General features: G+C 38.1%; 1 protein-coding gene across 1 annotated transcript in view; it reads left to right on the top strand.

Moving 5' to 3' along the window:
• ARHGAP15 (Rho GTPase activating protein 15) overlaps positions 1 to 19497 on the top strand; it is a 676830-nt gene that overhangs the window by 519316 nt on the left and 138017 nt on the right. Inside the window, exon 12 of the mRNA XM_081095909.1 lies at positions 18948 to 19082. Within this exon, the coding sequence (XP_080952035.1) occupies positions 18948 to 19082 (135 nt within the window). The remainder of the gene's footprint in view (positions 1 to 18947; positions 19083 to 19497) is intronic.

Raw genomic sequence — 19497 nt, 5'->3', positions numbered from 1 at the left:
TTAATATGAAAGATCCCAACTCAAAGGACTCTCGGCTGTTATGAATTGCTTCGAGGATGGATTTGTGGAAAGCAGTCAGTAACTTTAGGGTTTTTTGTTGGGTCCTTGGTGGTGGTGGAGGGGGTGGGCCGGTGGGGGCTGTGCTCTGTAAGCGAGGTACAAGACAGAGTATGCTAACTCTTTAATGTGTTTTCTCCTGTGAGATTAATATTTTTTCCTACTAGAAATATTGTCAGTAAGCAGACCCAGTTTGTGGAAAAAAAAGTAACATTCTTGAAAGGGCAACTGCCCCACATGTCTTTGTTGTTTTTATTTGAATATAATTAATTATGTAAAGCAATAGTTAGTAGAAGATTAACAATTAGTAGATTTTGTCAAGTAGTCACACAGAAATTACTAACTAATTGAACATCGGGTCCTCTATTGTGTCAGAAAGCAGTGCTGAGTGTCATTCTCCTTATCTTTTTACTTTGTTGTTTTCACAGATCCCTTTTTCCTAAGATGCATGTTTCACAGCAGACTAATAAATAAGTAACCCTGGTTGTAATTTTATAACACGCAAAAGGGTTTGAAGTAAAAACACCTGTTTTAATTAGCATTATGGCTTGCTCACTTGAAAAGAAGTGATAATCCTGATGCAGTTAGCTGACATTTTTAAAGCTTTGGATTTCCATCTGTATCTTATATTACGATGTTGCAGGATTGTCACCAGTTAATTATGTTAACTTGGGAAGCATTGCTTGCATTTAGAATGAAAAACTTCAGCTTGAAGAGACAGAAAAGCAGATGCTATCTTTCTTGTCAATTGCTTTGTTGTGAGCAACTTTTTCTGTATTTCTCGATCCAAAGGGAAGTTTAAATCTCTGTTTATTTTAAGTTTCACATAAACTACACAATGTCAGTATTCTTTGTTTTGGCTATACATGTCTTGTGTATCTTTACATGTACAGCTTTTCCGCCCCCGAATCCAAAACCTGCAGTCAAATGATCTCTTCTTTAATTTTTAATTTGTTTGGTTGTGTCTAGGCATTATGGAGATTGGAGAATAATAAAATTTAAGAATAGGACAATTCTACATGGCTCAGTCCTCTCTCCAGTTAATTTTCATGCCACCTTTTTGCTTTTGTACATCAACCTTTTAAATGGTGCAAAAATACATGCAGCATCTGGGCACAACAAGGCAAGTTAAGGATGGAGTAGACACTCTAAGTAGGAATTTCCATGCTTTTGTGAGCTTAATGTTCCTTTAACATAGAGAGCAGCTGTGTTTATGTCAATAATTACACATTGAAATAAATGCATGTACATGTGTTTCTTTATGGGATTAAGGATGTTAGGAAGGGCCTTACACAAAAGATTTTTGTCCCTCCCATCCCCACCCAGAAAGTTTCTACAAAATTCACAACCAAGTTATACTGGTTTGAGATTCTGACATATTTTTCTAGGCATTTGGACTTCTAGGTGTCAACTGACGGACTGTTGGGTTGACATGCTTGTGCTTTAGTTTGCCTTGATACCCCACACCTGTTCTCCACTCGGCACGACCCTGTTCAGTACCCAGGATCTGCCCTGGATGCACTATACCGCAAAGGCCCTCTTGCCAAAAGGGTTCCAACTAGATTGGGCCAGTAGGAGGTGTCTGCCGGAGAGCAGAGGGCAGGAGGAGACAGTGCAAGAATACAGTGATTGTTAATGCTTAATCACCAAATTACTGTCATAGGCAATAAATGCTCAGCTTTCCAAAGCAAAGTGAGATCAAGGAAAAGTGGATTGCTGTAGGCAGGATTCCTGGGGATGAGAGGGCTTCCTTGGGGCTTTAAAGAATTGATAGGATGAGGGAGAAGGCGGGAATGGGTATGATAGTTTAGGTAAAAACTGAGCAAGAACCAAAGTATGGAGGTTATAAAGTACAGTTCTTTTTTGGGAATTGCGATGATTTGGGTCTGAGTGAGGTGTAAAGTTAAGATTCAAGGGCAGGTTGTGCCATAGAGTAGAGGCCTTTCATTTGATGGAATAAAAATCTTAGTCTTTAAAATGCAAGGCAAAGATGTGTCATATGTAAATACAATCTGTAAATATAATTTACTGTGGAGGCTCATTCAAGTGCTAAGTCCCACATTCAAATTAATCATGGCCTTCTACCACTTAAAAATAGCTCTCTGTTCATTAAAGAAAATATAAACCAGCTTTTAAAAAAAATGTATATATATTGTGTTCCTAAAACAAGTGTATGCCATTATTTAGTACTGTCTTTATAAACATTTTGAACTCAGGCAGAGAGTATAAATCTGAAAGGTTACCATACTTAACCATCCAAGTTTCCAATTTGGTCGCAAACTATGAACTTGTTGGTTGCATAGACACGGCCAATTGAACCTGGGAAACACCTGTCACTCCATGTGTTTCATCCCTCTCAACGTTAGGTGTGTTTTGCCCCATAAAATGTATACCATGGTAACTGTTGTGAATCAGGAACACATCAGAGAGCATTGGGTTTGCAGTGACCAGGATCCTTCAGCACAGATGACCTAAATCACAAAGTGTGACTGGTTCAGAGCTCCGAAGACTGCTGCTGCTCCTTTAGGGACAAAACTGCAGTGGGATTTATCTTGTCGAACAAGTTGACTTGTGCAGATGCTGATTATTGGAGATAAACTATTAATGCAAGAATCCACGTTGTTGGTTGGATATTTCTTCCATATCATCTGGAACTGTTTGTTTAAATAATTATAGTCTCACTTCTAGGACATAAATTTAAATGGCACTTTTCTTGCTCTACCTGTTTTATATGGTCATTTTCCTCTTTTATTGTTTTATGTGGTCTTGTGAGTGAGGCAACAATGTTAGAAACTTAACTGTGACACTAACTTCCTGTATGAACTTGAGCAAGTTAGTTAATTTCTCTGATTCTGAGATCTTCACATGTTAACTGTGACAATCCTACTTTGCTTGGTTTCTATGGAAGTTAAATAATATCATATGTGCAAAGTGCCTATCACAGTGACTGGCACACAACAGGGGCTAGGCTAATGGCTTTTGTTGTCATTGCTGTCATTTTCATTATTATTATTCAACTTTTACTTCTATGCTGATAATTCTCAAATTGACCTATTCAATCTTTAGCCCTTTTACTAAGTTCCATATCCAAATATCCAAATGTCTACTAGATATTGCTATGTGAAATGGCAATCACATACAAACCAAAATGATTATCTTTGTTATCTTCTTGTCGAGAACAAATTAAATGACTACAGAGTCCTAGCTACTTTTTCTCAGGTGTATAGTATAAGACAACTACCATCAGCACATCTGCGTCCTTCTAGCTAGAAACTATAGTTGGCCTTTTGTTTTGTTTTGTTTTGTTTTGTTTTTGTTTGTTTTTTAATCCTCACCCAAGGATATTTTTTCCATTGATTTTTAGAGAGAGTGGAAGGGAGAGGGAGAGACAGAGAGAAACACCAATGAGAGAGAGACACATCGATTAGTTGCCTCCCGCATGCCTCAAACCAGGGCCTGGAGCCTGTAACCGAGGTACATGCCCTTCACCGGAATGGAACCCAGGACTCTTCATTCTGCAGGCCAGAGCTCTATCCACTGAGTCAAACCAGCCAGGGCAGAAACTAGAGTTTTATTTCACTCTCTTTTCCCTTTATCTCAGCTCCTTTCATTAAATTTTAAGTCTGACATAATCAGCCTTTTGTTTGCATTTCTACAAACACTACTTAGTTCTGGCCTTCATGATGACTTGGTCTATTGCAATAGCTTCCTAATTAAGTTGTATATTCCTACCTTCTCACCTCTCAAATGCATCATTATTTTCCCAACTTACTGAACTCTGTAAAATAGTCTGGATGATATTATTTCCCCACTTGAACTTTTGATGGTTCTCTCTTGTCTAAAAGAGAACATTTAATCTCTTAGCATAAGAGTTAAGGCATTCCATTGACTTCCAAGCTAAGTTCTCACTGCATTTCATAGCCCACCTTTGCACTAGCCATACAGAGGCTGCTTGCCAATAAGAAAATGCTCATCCATCGTATATGTGCTTGCTAGAACAGTGCTTCTCAGACTTTAGCATGCATTAGGATCTCCTGGAGGACTTATTAAATCACAGCTGAATCCCCCCTGGGGGATCCTGAATCAGGAGGTCTGCTGTATGACTTGATAATTTGCATTTCTAACAATGGCCCATGTGATGCAGATATGGCTGGTCCTGGGACCACATCTGTACAACCCTGGCTCAAAACATCCTTCCTCACCCATCTCAGTCCATCTAAATCCTATGAATCCCTTACTGCCATTGTCTTGGAGAAATTTCATCTGGCACCCCACCCAGAATGAACCAGTCCATACTCTGTGCTAGCGGAGTGACAGAGGTTTCAGGCTTGGAGCTAGATTGACTGAATTCTAGCTAAATACCTGAGTGAATTTAGATAAGTTGCTTAATCTCTCAACCTCCATTCCCGCCCACACCCCCCATCAGTAACATTGAACTAACAGGATCTATAGTTTATGTCCATGTGAGGATAAATACATGTGAAGCACTTAGAACAGTACCTGAGAAGAACACACCTCCATTATGTGTTATCTAGTAGTTTATAGTTTTAATCTAACACTCCACTTAGCCATGAAATGACATTTGGGGTATCCAGACCTAAGTCCTTTTCTAGATGTTAAGTTCCCTGAAAGCAGAGACCACATCTTTATGAATCCCCAGAAGAGTAGCTCTGTGCTTAGCACTTTAGAGAAATCCAGTATAAGAAAGTTTAATTAAATTGAAATTAAGAAAAGATTGTAAAGGGATCTTAAGTTGGTAAAAATCTTCTAAACAATAAACAAGCCAACCATTTCTTTTCCCCTCATCATAAAGATGAAAAAATGAGGTCAATTATTAATAATACATTGTAGATTGAAAGTAGGTTTGCCTCTTCCTTTGAATATTCTAAACTCTATAATTAAAACAACTTCAAATTGAAAGATTGTAAAGAAGAAATTAATCTTACTGGTAAGTAAAAAAGCAAATCCCGTGGTTGATGATAGATATGACCTGTTAGCAATAGTTACACTTTTATGCTTTCTTTTCTTACAATCAGCATGTGGAGACCAGCCTAATCCAATTAACTGTAATTCCCTTTTGTAGACACCGTAAAATAGTGCATGATACTGAAACACCATTGAAGTCTTATCTCTGGTAAGATAATCACAATGGATTCTCATTTTCCAACTACCAGCAGGTCTTTATAAACTTCAGGAAAAATAGAGTATTTTGACTTCCCTGAACTTATGTTATGATACAAAATAACTGGTCTCTGAACTTTAATCCTTTTTACATGCCTAACCTTCATTCTCTAGTCTTCTTTTTCTGCTTGGTAACGATTTCATGAATACACCTGAGTGTCTCTCTTTCATTTTCTGACCTCCTAAATATTTTTTACAGTGTATATGCAATATTTTAACACAACAGAGCTTTTCAACTAAGTTCTGTGCTCATGGTGCCTCACAAAGTCTCCTGGGCATATATGCACTCTGATCCATCCTGCTCACTCCTGCCAGAGAAACTTTCTAGAATATTCCTGTCCTATTGTAGTCATCTTGCCTGTTTCAATTGTAAGGACCTTCATGCTCTGGCCTGTACCTTCCTTTCCATCCCCAACACTCTGAGATACGGAACCTATTGTTCTATGCTCTCCAGCAACTCTGGTCCCACAAATGCATCATGTTCCTTAGTACTTGGCATGACTGGTACTTCCAATGTTCTTTATACTAGTATACCTCTTCCCTTCCTCCTCCCCTTACCCCACCCCACCAAGTTTCCTTTGACCACCATCCAAAGCTACATACCAAACTTCTATGTTGCCATAACCATCTACACAAAGTTATATTGTAATTTTTTCAATTTTTCTGAATTTCTTATATACTGAAAGAAATTCAGAAAAATTGAAAAAAATTAATGGGTCATGGAAAATGCTACTATATAACTTTGAACTTAAAAACTAAGCTTTTGAAATCTATTATTTTCATTGCAGCAGCTACAACATGCCTAGCACAAAATTTGAGTTTAATAAATATTTGATAAATGAATGAATGAGTGACTTAGCAAGCTAATTATATATTTGATATCAGTTTTATTTTAACTGATTTGAAAATGTGTTTGAAAGAGAAAGATGATCAAAAAGAATGCAAAAATGATGCTGTATATGGATGTGCGTGTACATATAGTTACTGTTATTGTTATACTATGAAATAGCATCTATAATCTAAGGAGGTTAAGATTTGACAAGTAATGTAAATCTATATATATAAAAGCCTAAGTGATCATTACGACTGAACAACCAGAACAATCGGTCAGCCAGTCGCTATGATGTGCATTGACCAGAGGGCAGATGCTCAATGCAGGAGCTTCCCCCTGGTGGTCAATGCACTCCCACAGCCAACCTCCAACTGCCCCTCCCCCTAGCTGGCCTCCCAATAGCCCCCATCGAGGGGCCAGCTGGCCAACCTACCGTGGCCCCTCCCCCAGCCGGCCAACCTCCCATAGTCCCTCCCCGCAGCCAGCCAGTCCCCTGATAGGCCTTGATCACTGACCAGGCCAAGGGACCCCACCCAGGCACGAATTCGTGCACCAGGCCTCTAGTATATCCATAAATAGTAAAATAGAAGTGCATCAGGTTCTAAGCACTACACTAAACCTTAAGGATACAAAGTTTAATAAGAACAAGCTTCTTTGGAGGAGGAATGGAGTATAGTTAAATTACTTAGAGTGTGCCTGGAGGGATGGTATTATCAAGCTAGAATTAGAGACATAGTAAGCAGGATCTGAAATGAAGCCCCAATGTAGGCCAGAGTAAGGATACCTGAATGATGTCAGGAACCATAGGGGGAAACCCAGGAGTTAGTGCCACAGGTTTAGTGGCACAGGTTTAGTGTTAGATTGGAAGAGAAGACAAGCAAGAAGAGCATCTGGTCACAGAAGCCTGTATCTCCCTACACACATCACAAGAACATGTACGATGAAGTTATTCCAAGTACATCTCTGCTCTGCCGAGAGAGCAGTTCATCTGGAATCTGGGCTCCTTGGAAATGTCTTAGTAACTGTAGAAACTATGGAAAACCCTCCGATTTTGGAGTTTACATAGTTATCATCATGGTCATCTTTATTTAAAAAGGCACTTATTACAAACTAATTGAGCATATCTCTGTATTAATGAAACAAACATAAAATTAAAAGGGGTAGCTCCTTCCCTAGAGATAGCACAATCATAGTATTGACACTAAAGAGAACTTGAGAATTGTCAGGACATCAAGAGATAGACATCTTTTAATCCTCATTCTGTCTTTATAAGTGCCTTCCCACACACCCATTATTCTTGCACTTAGCCAAATATCTGACACCTAGCAGGTGTTTCATAACTTGTAATTAATTAATATGTTAATTAATTTAATTGATATTTTATTTGTTTGACTTTATATGGTTAACTGAATACTGAAATTGACATAATTTATGTCAATTTCATATATAATGTTAATTCCAGATATAATATTGTGGAATTCCATCTATTCATTTCATGTTCAGCAAGCTCATTCTTTTTTTTTATTTGACTTTGTTTCTATTAGTTTCTTATTTCATAAGGAAAGTTATTGTTATTGGTACTTATTTTCTTATTTGTAATTATTATTGTTATATAGTTATTAAACATCAATTGTTTACCAGTTGTAGTTTAAACATTTAATTTTATCAGAAGTTAAATCTCCCATAAGAGTCTCTCGTGTTTTTAACAAAGACTTTATGTCTATTTTTAGTCCAAGTCTTTGCCTCTCTCCCCATTTTACCCTTTGCATATTTTTTCAACTATATAATTAAAGCCACAATGTATTATGGGCATCTGAGAAGAGTTATAGTCAGCAATGAATGTATATTCTGACTATGCCATAGTTTCTCAAATATTGTGATGGTAAAATAAATTGATGCACTAGCCATGAAGGCAATTTGGCAAGGTCTATCAATATTTTAACTATAAGACACAACATTTGACCTAGAAATTCCAGGTCTTAGGAACTTTTTATACTCATACAGGTACATACTTATACTTACATATAAATTATATAAGTACAAGATTACTCACACTAGCACTATGCAAAATATTCAACAGTTGAAAACTGGTTAAGTAAATTATTATACATCCATAAAATTAAATATGTAGCTGTAAAAAACAAGAAATGAGAAAGCTCTCTATGTCCTGATTTTGAACAATTTATATGGTATATCGTAAGTGAAAAGAATCAAGATGCAGAACAGTGCATAGATTATATCACTGTTTATGTTTGTTATTTTAAAAAGTTGTGGTAGAGGATAATATTGTTTGAGTGTAGAAAATGTCTTTGAAAGGATACATTAGAAATTGATCATAGGATGTGAACTGGCTAACTAGGGAGAGACTAGCAAGAAAATATGGCAGTATACTCATATATTTGTAACTTTACATGGTGTGAATACATCTATTTCAAAATAAAATAAAACTTTAAAAATAACAATAAGCACCAAACTTTTTATATTAAACAGTTATATGTTTTCAAGCATCATGCTATCAAGTGTTTTGACAATTTTGATCAACTAGTATTTATAGCTCTTTTGTAATAAAAACAATGCATACTGTGAATTATTTGTATGAATTATGGTTCTCCAAGATTATGATAGAAAGGGACACAGAGTGATTTTATGCTCCCTATCTTTGAAAACCCAAAGCCACTGGAGTCAGACAGGCAGACTCATTTGAGGTTAAAAAAATATCAAAGACTTTTCATTCATAAAAAGACAAAATAGCCAGTTATTGATAATAGAAAGATTCATTACAGAATCTATATCACTACTCTGAATCTGGAACATAATATTGAGGCAGAATTAAGAAATGCTGTTATTCTGTTATTTCACAAAGAAACTGATGCATAGAGATCTAGTTATCCTGGCTAACTTTATGCAAGTAGTTGTAAAATTTATAAATTTCCAAACTTTTTGTAGCACTCTGGCTATTCTTATGATACAAAGTAGAAAACTTACTTAACTATTCCCATGAAACAATCAAAATTTACATAGAATAAAATTATTATCCCCAATAATAATTGCTAGAAACCTCTTTATTTTGGTTACCTTAAGTTGACAATTAACAGATGTCTTATCTAGGAATAAAAGGATTTCAATGAATGAGGGTAGCACTCTTTTAATCTATCAATTTTGTTCACATTTTATCTGTTTTTCTGATGAAATATTTCCAGACAGAAGACTTCTAACCTAGCAAAAATCCCAGTCCTTCCTCTGGTAAATGATACTATTTCAACCCCCACAAACACCAACAATGTAATAAAGGGAACAATAAAAGTCAAAAATTATATTAGACTAGATGCCTGATGCAAGAAATTCATTCAAGGGGCTTGGCCCCTTGCAGCCTCACCTTCCTCTGGAAGGTTACCCAGACGGTCGTTCTGCTGTTTGGTCTAATTAGCATATTAGCTCTTTATTATATAGGATTCTGAAAACATTTTGCCAAAGTCTGACTGACAAAAAGGTACTGTCCACATAGAAATTTTAATCCTATCTAATAATAGACAAACATGGTAATTAACTGTACCTTCACTACACCTCCCATTGGCTAATCAGCATGATATGCAAATTAACCACCAACAAAGATGGTGGCTAATTTGCACATACCGGCTGGGAGCAAAAACTGAAGACACCATAGAAGGAAACCAAGCAACGGAGCCGAGGTAGCGGGGATGGGCGGGGTAGGAGCCTCAGAGGCGGGAGCCAAGTCCTATTCTTGCAGGAATCCTCCTGCAACAGGCCTCTAGTAATGTTATAACAAGCCTATATTAGATATTTTACATATGTTGCTTTACTTAATTCTCACACAAAATTAGGAGGAAGATATGATGGTTCTCATTAGAGAATTGAGGGATTAGTACATTAAGTAACTTCTATATATTTGCCTATATGTACAACAGACATGTTTCTATATTTGGGCATTTATAGGACTTATATTTATTTCCTAGATGTCATTATGAGATATGTTTTGACCTGAACTTCTGCTTGATATTTACAAATGTAATATAACTTAGAGGGAACAAATAGCAATGGTGTTGAAATTTAGAGCAGAGAGGAAGGAAACTAAAAAATGACTTTGTTGAAATTTAATCCTACGGATTCTCTACCCTTTTGACTGTGTAATGTATGAAATCATCCATGGAATTCAAGCAAATTTAGAATCTGTTTAGAGAAGATGGTCAAATAAAATGAACCATTGTGTATAGTGTCTGCAGAGTACAAAAAGCTTTTGAAATAAGAGCAGTGGTGGAAACTCTGAGTATAAAAGGAATTAAAGAAATATATATTGGTACCATGATATGTCCTTTCTTAAAATTTATGATCCCCAAAAATAAAGTCAATTCATGTTGCTGTGGTGGTGTTGGTGTTGCTGTTGTTAGAATGTGAACAAGGCTACCTCTCCACAGTGCCTAGACAAAAGAAAAAAAATCGAGAAGCCTGGAGAGAAGCATCACAGCATAATGTCAATAACGCTATTTTATAAGGTGGCATTACACATGGAGTTATCATGGGAAGATGTTTTATGTTATGCCATTATAAATTAAAAATACACAATGCAATGACACATGTGTTATACTTTACACCTATGGTGACTGCTTCACAAGTTTTAGTTGTACCTATTCATTATGTTATTATTTACATTCAAATGAAATCTGAGGAAAAATAAAAATAAGACATTTTTTGCTCCTGACTCAGTTTCTGTACTGAATACAGAAGGCTGTTCCACCTCCTTCAAAGAGAAAAACTAAACATATTTTATTTTTTTTAATTTATTGCTTAAAGTATTACAAAGGGTATTACATATGTGTCCATTTTATCTCCCTGCCCTAGACAGTCCCCTAGCCTCCCCTATCCCCCAGTGTCTTATGTCCATTGGTTATGCTTATATGCATGCATACAAGTCCTTTAGTTGATCTCTTACCCCCCTACCTCCTGCCCCCCAACCCTCCCCGGCCTTCCTGCTGCAGTTTGACAATCTGGAGAAAAACTGAACATATTTTAGATGAGCCTGTGATGTCCAAAGAAATATACACAACATGATGTAATAGAAAGCAAGCCAACATGTAGGTCAAAATATCCCATTCAATATTAAGAAATAAAAGCTCTTCTCTCTCTTTCTCTCTCTCTCTCTCTCTCTCTCTCTCTCTCTCTCTCTCTCTCTCTCTCTCTCTCATGTTTTAGCATCATAGACAACTTCTGGAAATGTTCTTGGTTCCTCAGTTTCAGAGGCTAGAAGTCCGGGATTAAAGTGTTGGCAAGGTTTTCTTAGTCTACAGCCTCCTGCCTTGGCTTGTAGATGGCCATCTTCTCCCTGTGTTATCACACAGTCTTCCCTCTGTTCATATCTGTGTCCTAATCTCCTCTTTTTTATAATGTCACTAGTCATATTGGATTAGGGCGCACCCATCTGACCTCATTTTACGTTTAGTACCTCTTTAGAGGCCCTGTCTTCAAATACAATCACATTTTGAGATACCAGGGGTTAGAACTTTAACATATGGATGGGGAGGAGGGGACACAATTCAGACATAACAGACCACATATTTGGATTAATATTCTTTGAGTTTATTGAGTTTGTTCCTGGTTGTACTCAAGGTCAATCAACTATTACTCTATGGAACAGAAATAAAATGTAAAATGTCTAGAACATAATCTATAGTCATGAGTAGTATTACTGAGCACCTGGTGAAGCACTCTCCTTTGAGGAATACAGAGCAGCCTCAACGGCTGTAGCTTTGAAAAGCACATTATACAATCTCTGATATGTAGTCTTAGTTGAATCTGTTTGTTTAATAAAAATGAAGTGAACAAACAAATTAACTGGCCAACTGGTCTAGTTTCCTAAGAATGCCCTCACTGAGCCTCATGTTATAACCAAGGTATTGTAGGAAGCGGCTTTAGGGAGTACAGCATGTAAAGACACAGCTTTGGACACAGGATTTACATCAACATGTGTGAGAATTGGAACCTCTCTAATCCACCAGAAATCAACTGTCACTTTAAGGAGCCAACACAACAGGAAAGGTTGAGCTAGTCAAATGATTCAATGAACTTCCTTTTGATCCTCTCTTTTAAGCACTAAACTAAAAATCAGCTAAACCCTTATGGATAAATAGTGTTTTATCCACTTTAATATCTAATCTTCCAGTTTGATTTTATGGCCAAACATATTATTATTTTTCTGATCTACAGTCCCACTGGCATCACTTTCATTCATGATATGACTTTCATGTACCCAGCAGGCCTTTCAGATAAGGTTTCCAAATGGTCATCTGCGCTGGAAGCAGATACCACATTCTCTATGAAGGTTTCACAATGTAGTAGGTTCTTGTCACTATATTAATGAAATCAGAGCTATTCTCTCCGTATCCAGGGAAAGTTGGGGTTTCTTTTCCACTTTTTTATCACAACAGTAAAATAAAATTGGAAAGAGGCTTTAAAAGTGCCATGGAAAAAATTACAAGGTAAAAATGAACTTTTTTTTCAATACACAAAGAATTACCTTTTTACTATTGTGTTTCTATTTTAGTCTAGATAATTCAAATGATCTGAAACCACATTTCGACCAATACTGGGTTAATAAAGTGCATTTTGTTCAAATAAGATCTGATATTGCAACTTCTGGTCACACCAATCTATAGAGCAATCTATACTAATACAAGGGTAATATGCTAATGAGACCAGATGTCTTCCAGATGTCCATCCAGACAAAGCCACAGCAGCAGGGCCAGTGGCACAGGAAAGGCGCCGCCGCAGGAGTGGGAGCGGAGGTGGAGGCGGCACCGCCGCCCCTTTCACAGAGGCAGCATGGAGAGGTCTTGGTATGGGCTGGTCCAGCACCGCCGCCCCTTTCACAGAGGCGGTGCGGGAGAGGGGGCAGTGCGGGACAGGCCTCGGCGCTGCCCCTTCTACAGAGGCGTCATGGGAGAGGCCACGGTGAGGGCCCGGTCCTGGTGCCACGCCTCTGCAGAGGCTGGACAGGGTGTGACCTGCTGCGCCTCAACCTCCCACAACCCCTACCCCAGCCAGCCTGGCCACAGATTGCCCCACCAGTGGGCAGGGGGCAGGGCCAGCGCTAAGAAGTGAGGGCCTAGGGTTGGCAACCATAGCAGCCGACAGTGGCAGCAGCAGCAGGGTGATGGTGGCAGCGCCTTCCCTTGATTGGCCCGGTCGCCTCCCACAGAGGAGTGGGCCTAAGCCATCAGTAGAACATCCCCTGAGGGTTTCCAGACTGTGAGAGGGGGCAAGCCGGGCTGAGGGACCCCACCCCTAGTGCACGAATTTTTGTGCACCAGGCCTCTAGTATCTATACTAATGAAAGGCTAATATGCAAATAGTCTTCACACCCTCACGCCGTAACGACTGATCAATAGGAGGCTGCATCCCCGCCCAGCCATAGCTTGGGATGTGACTGATGCTGTGTCTCCACCCAGCACCGGCTGAGGACGGACGTGACATGCTGGCGAGGCTTGATGGGGGTGGGGCCGGCAGGGTCTGGGTCTCAGATGATTTTGAGGTTCATGTGGGTGGGCAGAAACTTGAATCTGGCGCACCCCAGATTCTGGCAGGAGGAAGGAGGGAGCCAGAAACCTGCACCCATGCAGGGCAGTGGCAGTTAGGGGCAATCAGGCTGGCAGGGGAGGGCAGTTAGGGGCAATCAGGCCTGCAGGCAGAAGCAGTTAGGAGCGATCAGGCAAGCAGACAGGTGAGTGGTTAGCAGCCAGCTGTCCTGGTTTGTGAGAGGGATGTCTGACTGCTGGTTTAGGCCCAATCCCTGTGGACATCCCCTGAGGGTTCCCGGATTAGAGAGGGTGCAGGCCGGGCTGAAGGACCGACGCCCTCCCCTCCCCTCCCCCCCCCCCCCCCGTGTACGAATTCCGTGCACTGGGCCTCTAGTATAATATAAGGGGAAAGTGGTGATTAAGTTACTAGTGGTATTTATTTATTACATTTAATTTACTTTAGGGAGGGAGTTGTCACATGGGGAGGAAGTGTCTACTAGAATCTGGTGGATAGAGGCCAGGAATGCTGGTAAATATCCTATAATATGGAGAGCAACCCTTTACAACAAATAATCGATTAGTGATATTTAGATGTGCCTTTTTCCTTAGAAAATACCGCAACCTACTGTGGCTATCAAAGGTCCATCTTTCAGTTCTCCTTCCTAAGAAAGATTGTTCCCAATAGTGATTGTCAAATTATTTTTTCACATATAATTGTTTTTAGCTTGATGTAGATAACTTTTACTTAAAAAATAAATAAGATATACAAAAGGCCCTTCAAGAAAGAGCATTTCAAGACAGCCTTGTTTGGATACAATATTTAGGTATACTTTTTGTAATCTAATAAAACTCACATAGTATTTGGATTTGGGAGTTTTACTCACCTGCAATTTTGTTTAAATGCTTTAAACCAAGAACATTGAAAAGAGCCTAAATGAAGGTCAGGAGAAAACAGCATGGATTAATAGAATGAGGATTGTGAAGTATCTTGATTAAACCAGACTTCCTCACAGTATTGGACTCTAGCTTGCAAAGTTTTTACATGACCAACTATATCATGCTGAGGTAAATCCTCTATAACAACCAGGATGGTTTATGATGTTGGTTCAGTATTTCCATTGCCTTAATCCCTTGCATAGTTTGTCCTTTTGGTCTTTATTCACATTAATATCCTAGGGGGTGTCTTGCACATGATTTTTGCCTACTGCTTCCCAAATGTTTTTCAGATATGTTTTCTCATCTGCTACCAACAGCTTTTCTTCTACCTATCTTCATTTTACAAATAAACAAATATCTAAGGAATTAGCAGTAAATCCAGCAGTAATTATTTCTCATGCTATCATCTTTCCTCTTTACTCCATTGCCACCTAACAATTTCACCCATCTTCTGCCCATTTCCTAATGCAGTTTCTTTTTTGTTTGTTTGTTGCTAATTTGTTTTATATCTCTTTATATAAAATATCTTCCTTTTATAAATGGGTAATTAAAAAAGATGAGCTTGGCTGGTGTGGCTCAGTGGATTGAGCATTGTCCCATGGACCAAGAGATCTGGGTTTAATCCCTAGTCAGGGCACATGCCCAGGTTGCAGGCTCAATTCCAAGATGCATTAGGTAACTGATCTACTAATATGAATCTCTCTCATCATTGATGTTTCTATCTCTTGCTCCCACTCATTTCCTCTCTACGTAAAAATCAATAAAACTATTTCAAAAAAAAAAGATGAGTCCGTTTATAGTAAGAGCATAGTCTCAAGTAAGACATTTAAGGATACCAATCTAAAAGTCACTATCTGTGACATAATAGTATAGCTATTACTGATTGCAGTTACTACTTATCTACCTTTTCCCTTTCAGCTTCTGCTGCCAAGTTTAAATCTGAACATAGTGGTTTTCAGGCAGGGCCTTACTGGTTCCTTATCCTGGATTCATTCTTGTCAGCCATGGAAAAGTTACTTAATCTACCCATGTCTCATTTTTCCCTCCCTGTGAAATAAAGATGATGATAATAATATAAATAGTTTTCACTTTCTTATTGAAAAAATTATATTAGATAAGGAATGTAAAGTTCCTTAGAATAGCATAGTCCCTACTAGAATGTAAGCACTAAGTAATTGTTGTTTATTGTTTTTGGTAGCGCAGCATCCTGAAAGGTAGTTTTATAAATTTGTTCTCAAAAGATTTAGATTTTGTCAATAAAAATGAGCAACTCTTAAGGTCACATTAAAGAAATTTCCATATGTGTGTATCTAGTGTTCTAGTTCTCTGCCTACCTAAGGTAAACTTCATAAATCAGTATTTATTGTGTAACTTCTATATGCTTTTATAGGCTTCCTTATCGTGGTCCTCAACTGGGGATAACTTTAAATGATCAAATATTTTTCATCATCACCACCGGGAACTCTTACTGAGGCCAGGGATGCTACTAAACATCCCAACCCTCAGGTCAACAGTGCTTCACTGTTGAGGAACCCTGCTCTTCTGGAAAGAGAAGAAGTATAAGATGTCATCATTGCTAGCAGTTTCAGTTTTGTTAGAAAATGCCTATCAAATAATACAAATGTATTTAGAATGATACCTGTTAACACTGAAAGAGTTATGCTAGTTCGTCTTGAGAACTGATAGGATTCATGAGCAGGCGTCTGAATATGGACAAAACTGTATGCTTAGATAAGTCACTGTGGCCTTGAAAAATATACCTTAAAATCCTCCGGTTTATAATAATTTAATATAAAAATTAGATATTATATTTTACTACTTGCCATATTATTTCTTTAAGCTACTTGTTGAAGTGGTACAAATTATTGTTGTTTTTCTTTGAATGAAGATTACATAGATATCTAGAGTAGGAATGCAGGTTTAAGCAACACAAGTTTTTATTGATATTACATTGCATTTCAAATGGGCATAATCAAATGGTATTTATTGATTGGTAATTTTTAATGTATATTAAAATATTCTAATTTTCACAGTCATTTGAATTAAGTGATTTCATGTGAGCATAACTAATACCAATGGCATTTGCCTTTAGTCACAATTATTTGTTCTTGTTTTCTTACTCAACATGAAATTCTCTTTTTTACCTGAACATTTTCCTTTGACAATCTCAAACCTATGTATCAAAATGGCATGTTATGTTGGACTTTTCTGATAAATTTTTAGTAGAGATAGTTGTGTGTGTGTGAGCATGTGTATGTGTGTATTTAGGTTTCCACTTAAAGTTCAGTGCCAAAGCTAGAGTACTTATACATTTTCTAAATGTGTTTTAAGCAATAAGTTGTACAACATTTTTAGAACATGTGTTAAGCTATTTCTCTAAGAATGAAGCTCTTAACAAAACATAAGCACTCTGCATGAGATCTTAGCAGCAAAGTGCTTAAAAGATAAAGTAAGAATTGGTACCATGGGAAGAACACCAGCTGTAGAGCGCACAGGTCCATTATGAGAAGTATGGTGGTGGGTAGGGAGAAAATGATTTAATCAGGAGTAAAACCAATTTTATTATAAGGGCACGCAGGGGGTGTGGCACCATAGTGAGAGGGACATTTCAAAATATCTGACAGATTTCAACAATGTGAAAACCCTGTTCTTTAAAGTGACAGTAAACCCCATCAGGTCTCCCTTTTTGATGCTATTGTTAACAGTTGACTGTTTAAAGCTGGCCTGCTAAGATGCTGTCGTCCTATTTCAATAGTGTGTCGCCAAATAAAAGACTAATTGTTGAAATACAATCAATCAAAAATGATTGCAGGGCAGAAGGAAGGTCTCCTCTGCTGACTTTGTTGTGGATCATATTATTGTGTTATGAGTGAGGTAGGAATGGAGAGTGAAAAGGAAGAAAAAAAAGTAGCCTGTCTGAAATACACATATCCACCTTCATTCCTTCTCATTGCAAGCATCCTGGTGAGCAGGAACATCACTTACTAGCCCTGGAAATAATAAAATAATAGTCCATTTAGAAAAAAGATCTGATAAGGATTTCAGCTAATATTTTTAAAAGGACATGAACAGTATTAGCAAAACAGCTCATGCAGAGATTCCCTACAGTGGCAATTCTCAGCTTTTTTTTTTTTACAATTTCCGTACAAATTCTTCTCTGCATTGAAAAACTGATACCAAGAGGGCATGTGCATGTGAGCCTAAGACATTGGTAAGGAAACAAAATTTCAGTTGACCAAATACCTGTTAAGTTCTTGCCAGGATATTCAGCTTTTCAGTGAACCCTCAGGTTGTCTGAAATGAGTAGCTTTAGTTTTCATTAAGCCCAGAATCCAAAATCTTTTCCATGTCGCATGTTTGGAAAGACAAATACTATGGATCAGCTGCAATGCTTTTGTGCCTGCGTCCTTTTAACTGTATGGAAGGATGTCGTTTTCAGACCCTAGTCTATCACTTCTTGGGTGAAAATGATTCCAGGCTTTCATATTGAGGGCAAAGGGGGAAAAAAATAATAACCTGACATCCCTTTATTTACTCTAAAAACTTCATTTTGGCATTTATTGTCTTGAATATGTAAACGTTTCAACTCACTCAGGCTTCCCAAGCAAGCATTTCCGTTGTTTCTGAGAGGAGTTGGTAAGCACTTGTGGTTTGTCTTAGTGTGTTATCATTTCTGACAGCTTTGCATAGCCTGCGTAGGCCAACAGGGGTCTGTCTAATATTGTTTCTGGGCACATTTTCCTAGATGAGATGAGAACTAAAAAAAGATATTTTTGAAGCAGTAAGAAGGAATTAATATCCTTTCTCACTCAGTATTCTATTCCTTGCTGACTTTATATTCAGCAAGAGAGGAGAGAGAGAGAAAGAGAGAGAGAGAGAGAGAGAGAGAGAGAGAGAGAGAGAGAGGTGTTAGCCATTATTCCCTTGTACATAGCAAGGCTAACACATGTAAAGCAATAACTCATTTTCTATTGCCATGTTTAGCATATGTCTCCTGTTGGCTCAGCAAGGCCTTTAGGCCGGTCCCTTGAGCCGGCCATCATTGGCAACTCTTAGCCCCTCGGCCTCAAACCCAAATAGCTTTGAATCACGTTGAGCTGTGATGCTAATTTTCATACTGCTGCATTATGGGAATAAATGTATCTGACATACTGTGTCAATGGTGCTGTCTCTTTGTGTGTCTTGTGTTTTTGTTAGCTGCATTCCTACAGATGGTATTCCATTGAAAATGTTCCCTTCCTACGGAAAAAAAAAAAAAAGGAGAAAGAAAAAAAATGCACAGCACCAAACCTCTAGGTGCAGAAGGCTGTTAACGGTTGCTGATGATAGTAGGCAAACATTAACATAATAATTAGTGTCTTGTAATTGTTTCATTAAAACCAGTTGTTCCATTTCTCCTCGTGTTTTCCCAGAAGAGAAGCTGAATTTGGACGACAGCCAGTGGGAGGACATCCACGTTGTCACCGGAGCACTGAAGATGTTTTTCCGGGAGCTGCCTGAGCCGCTCTTCCCTTTCAGCTTCTTTGAGCGGTTTGTGGAAGCGATCAGTAAGTACCTCGCACACAGGCGCGGTTGGCGGAGTGAGCTGGCAGCGTGGAATTATTAAGTAAATAATAAGAGAGACGATAATAGCAATCACAGAGATAATAATATCCCCAATGAATGCTCCACACCTTTCAGTTTAGTGTTTGTGTTTTTGATGGCTTATTTTTTATTTCTGGCCCTGTAATATTACCTGCGTGTGTGTTTTTTTAATAAAAAAAAATAGGCATTCTATTTAGGGCGACCAATTTTCCACCAAGCCTCCTCCAATGAAAATAGCTTCTCATAGACTCTGTTTTGAAGGGGTCACCATTGGCACCCCCACCCCTTCCTTTAGACTTTCAGAATTTCAATGAATATAACTGTGTACAAATAGGATCTTTAAAAAGAACCTCGGTACATTAAATATTACATTTCATA

Source organism: Myotis nattereri (genome assembly GCF_964212035.1).
Source record: "Myotis nattereri genome assembly, chromosome: 7".
In the NCBI taxonomy this organism is placed as follows: Eukaryota; Metazoa; Chordata; class Mammalia; order Chiroptera; family Vespertilionidae; genus Myotis; species Myotis nattereri.
This window is presented reverse-complemented; position numbering and strand designations above follow the sequence as displayed.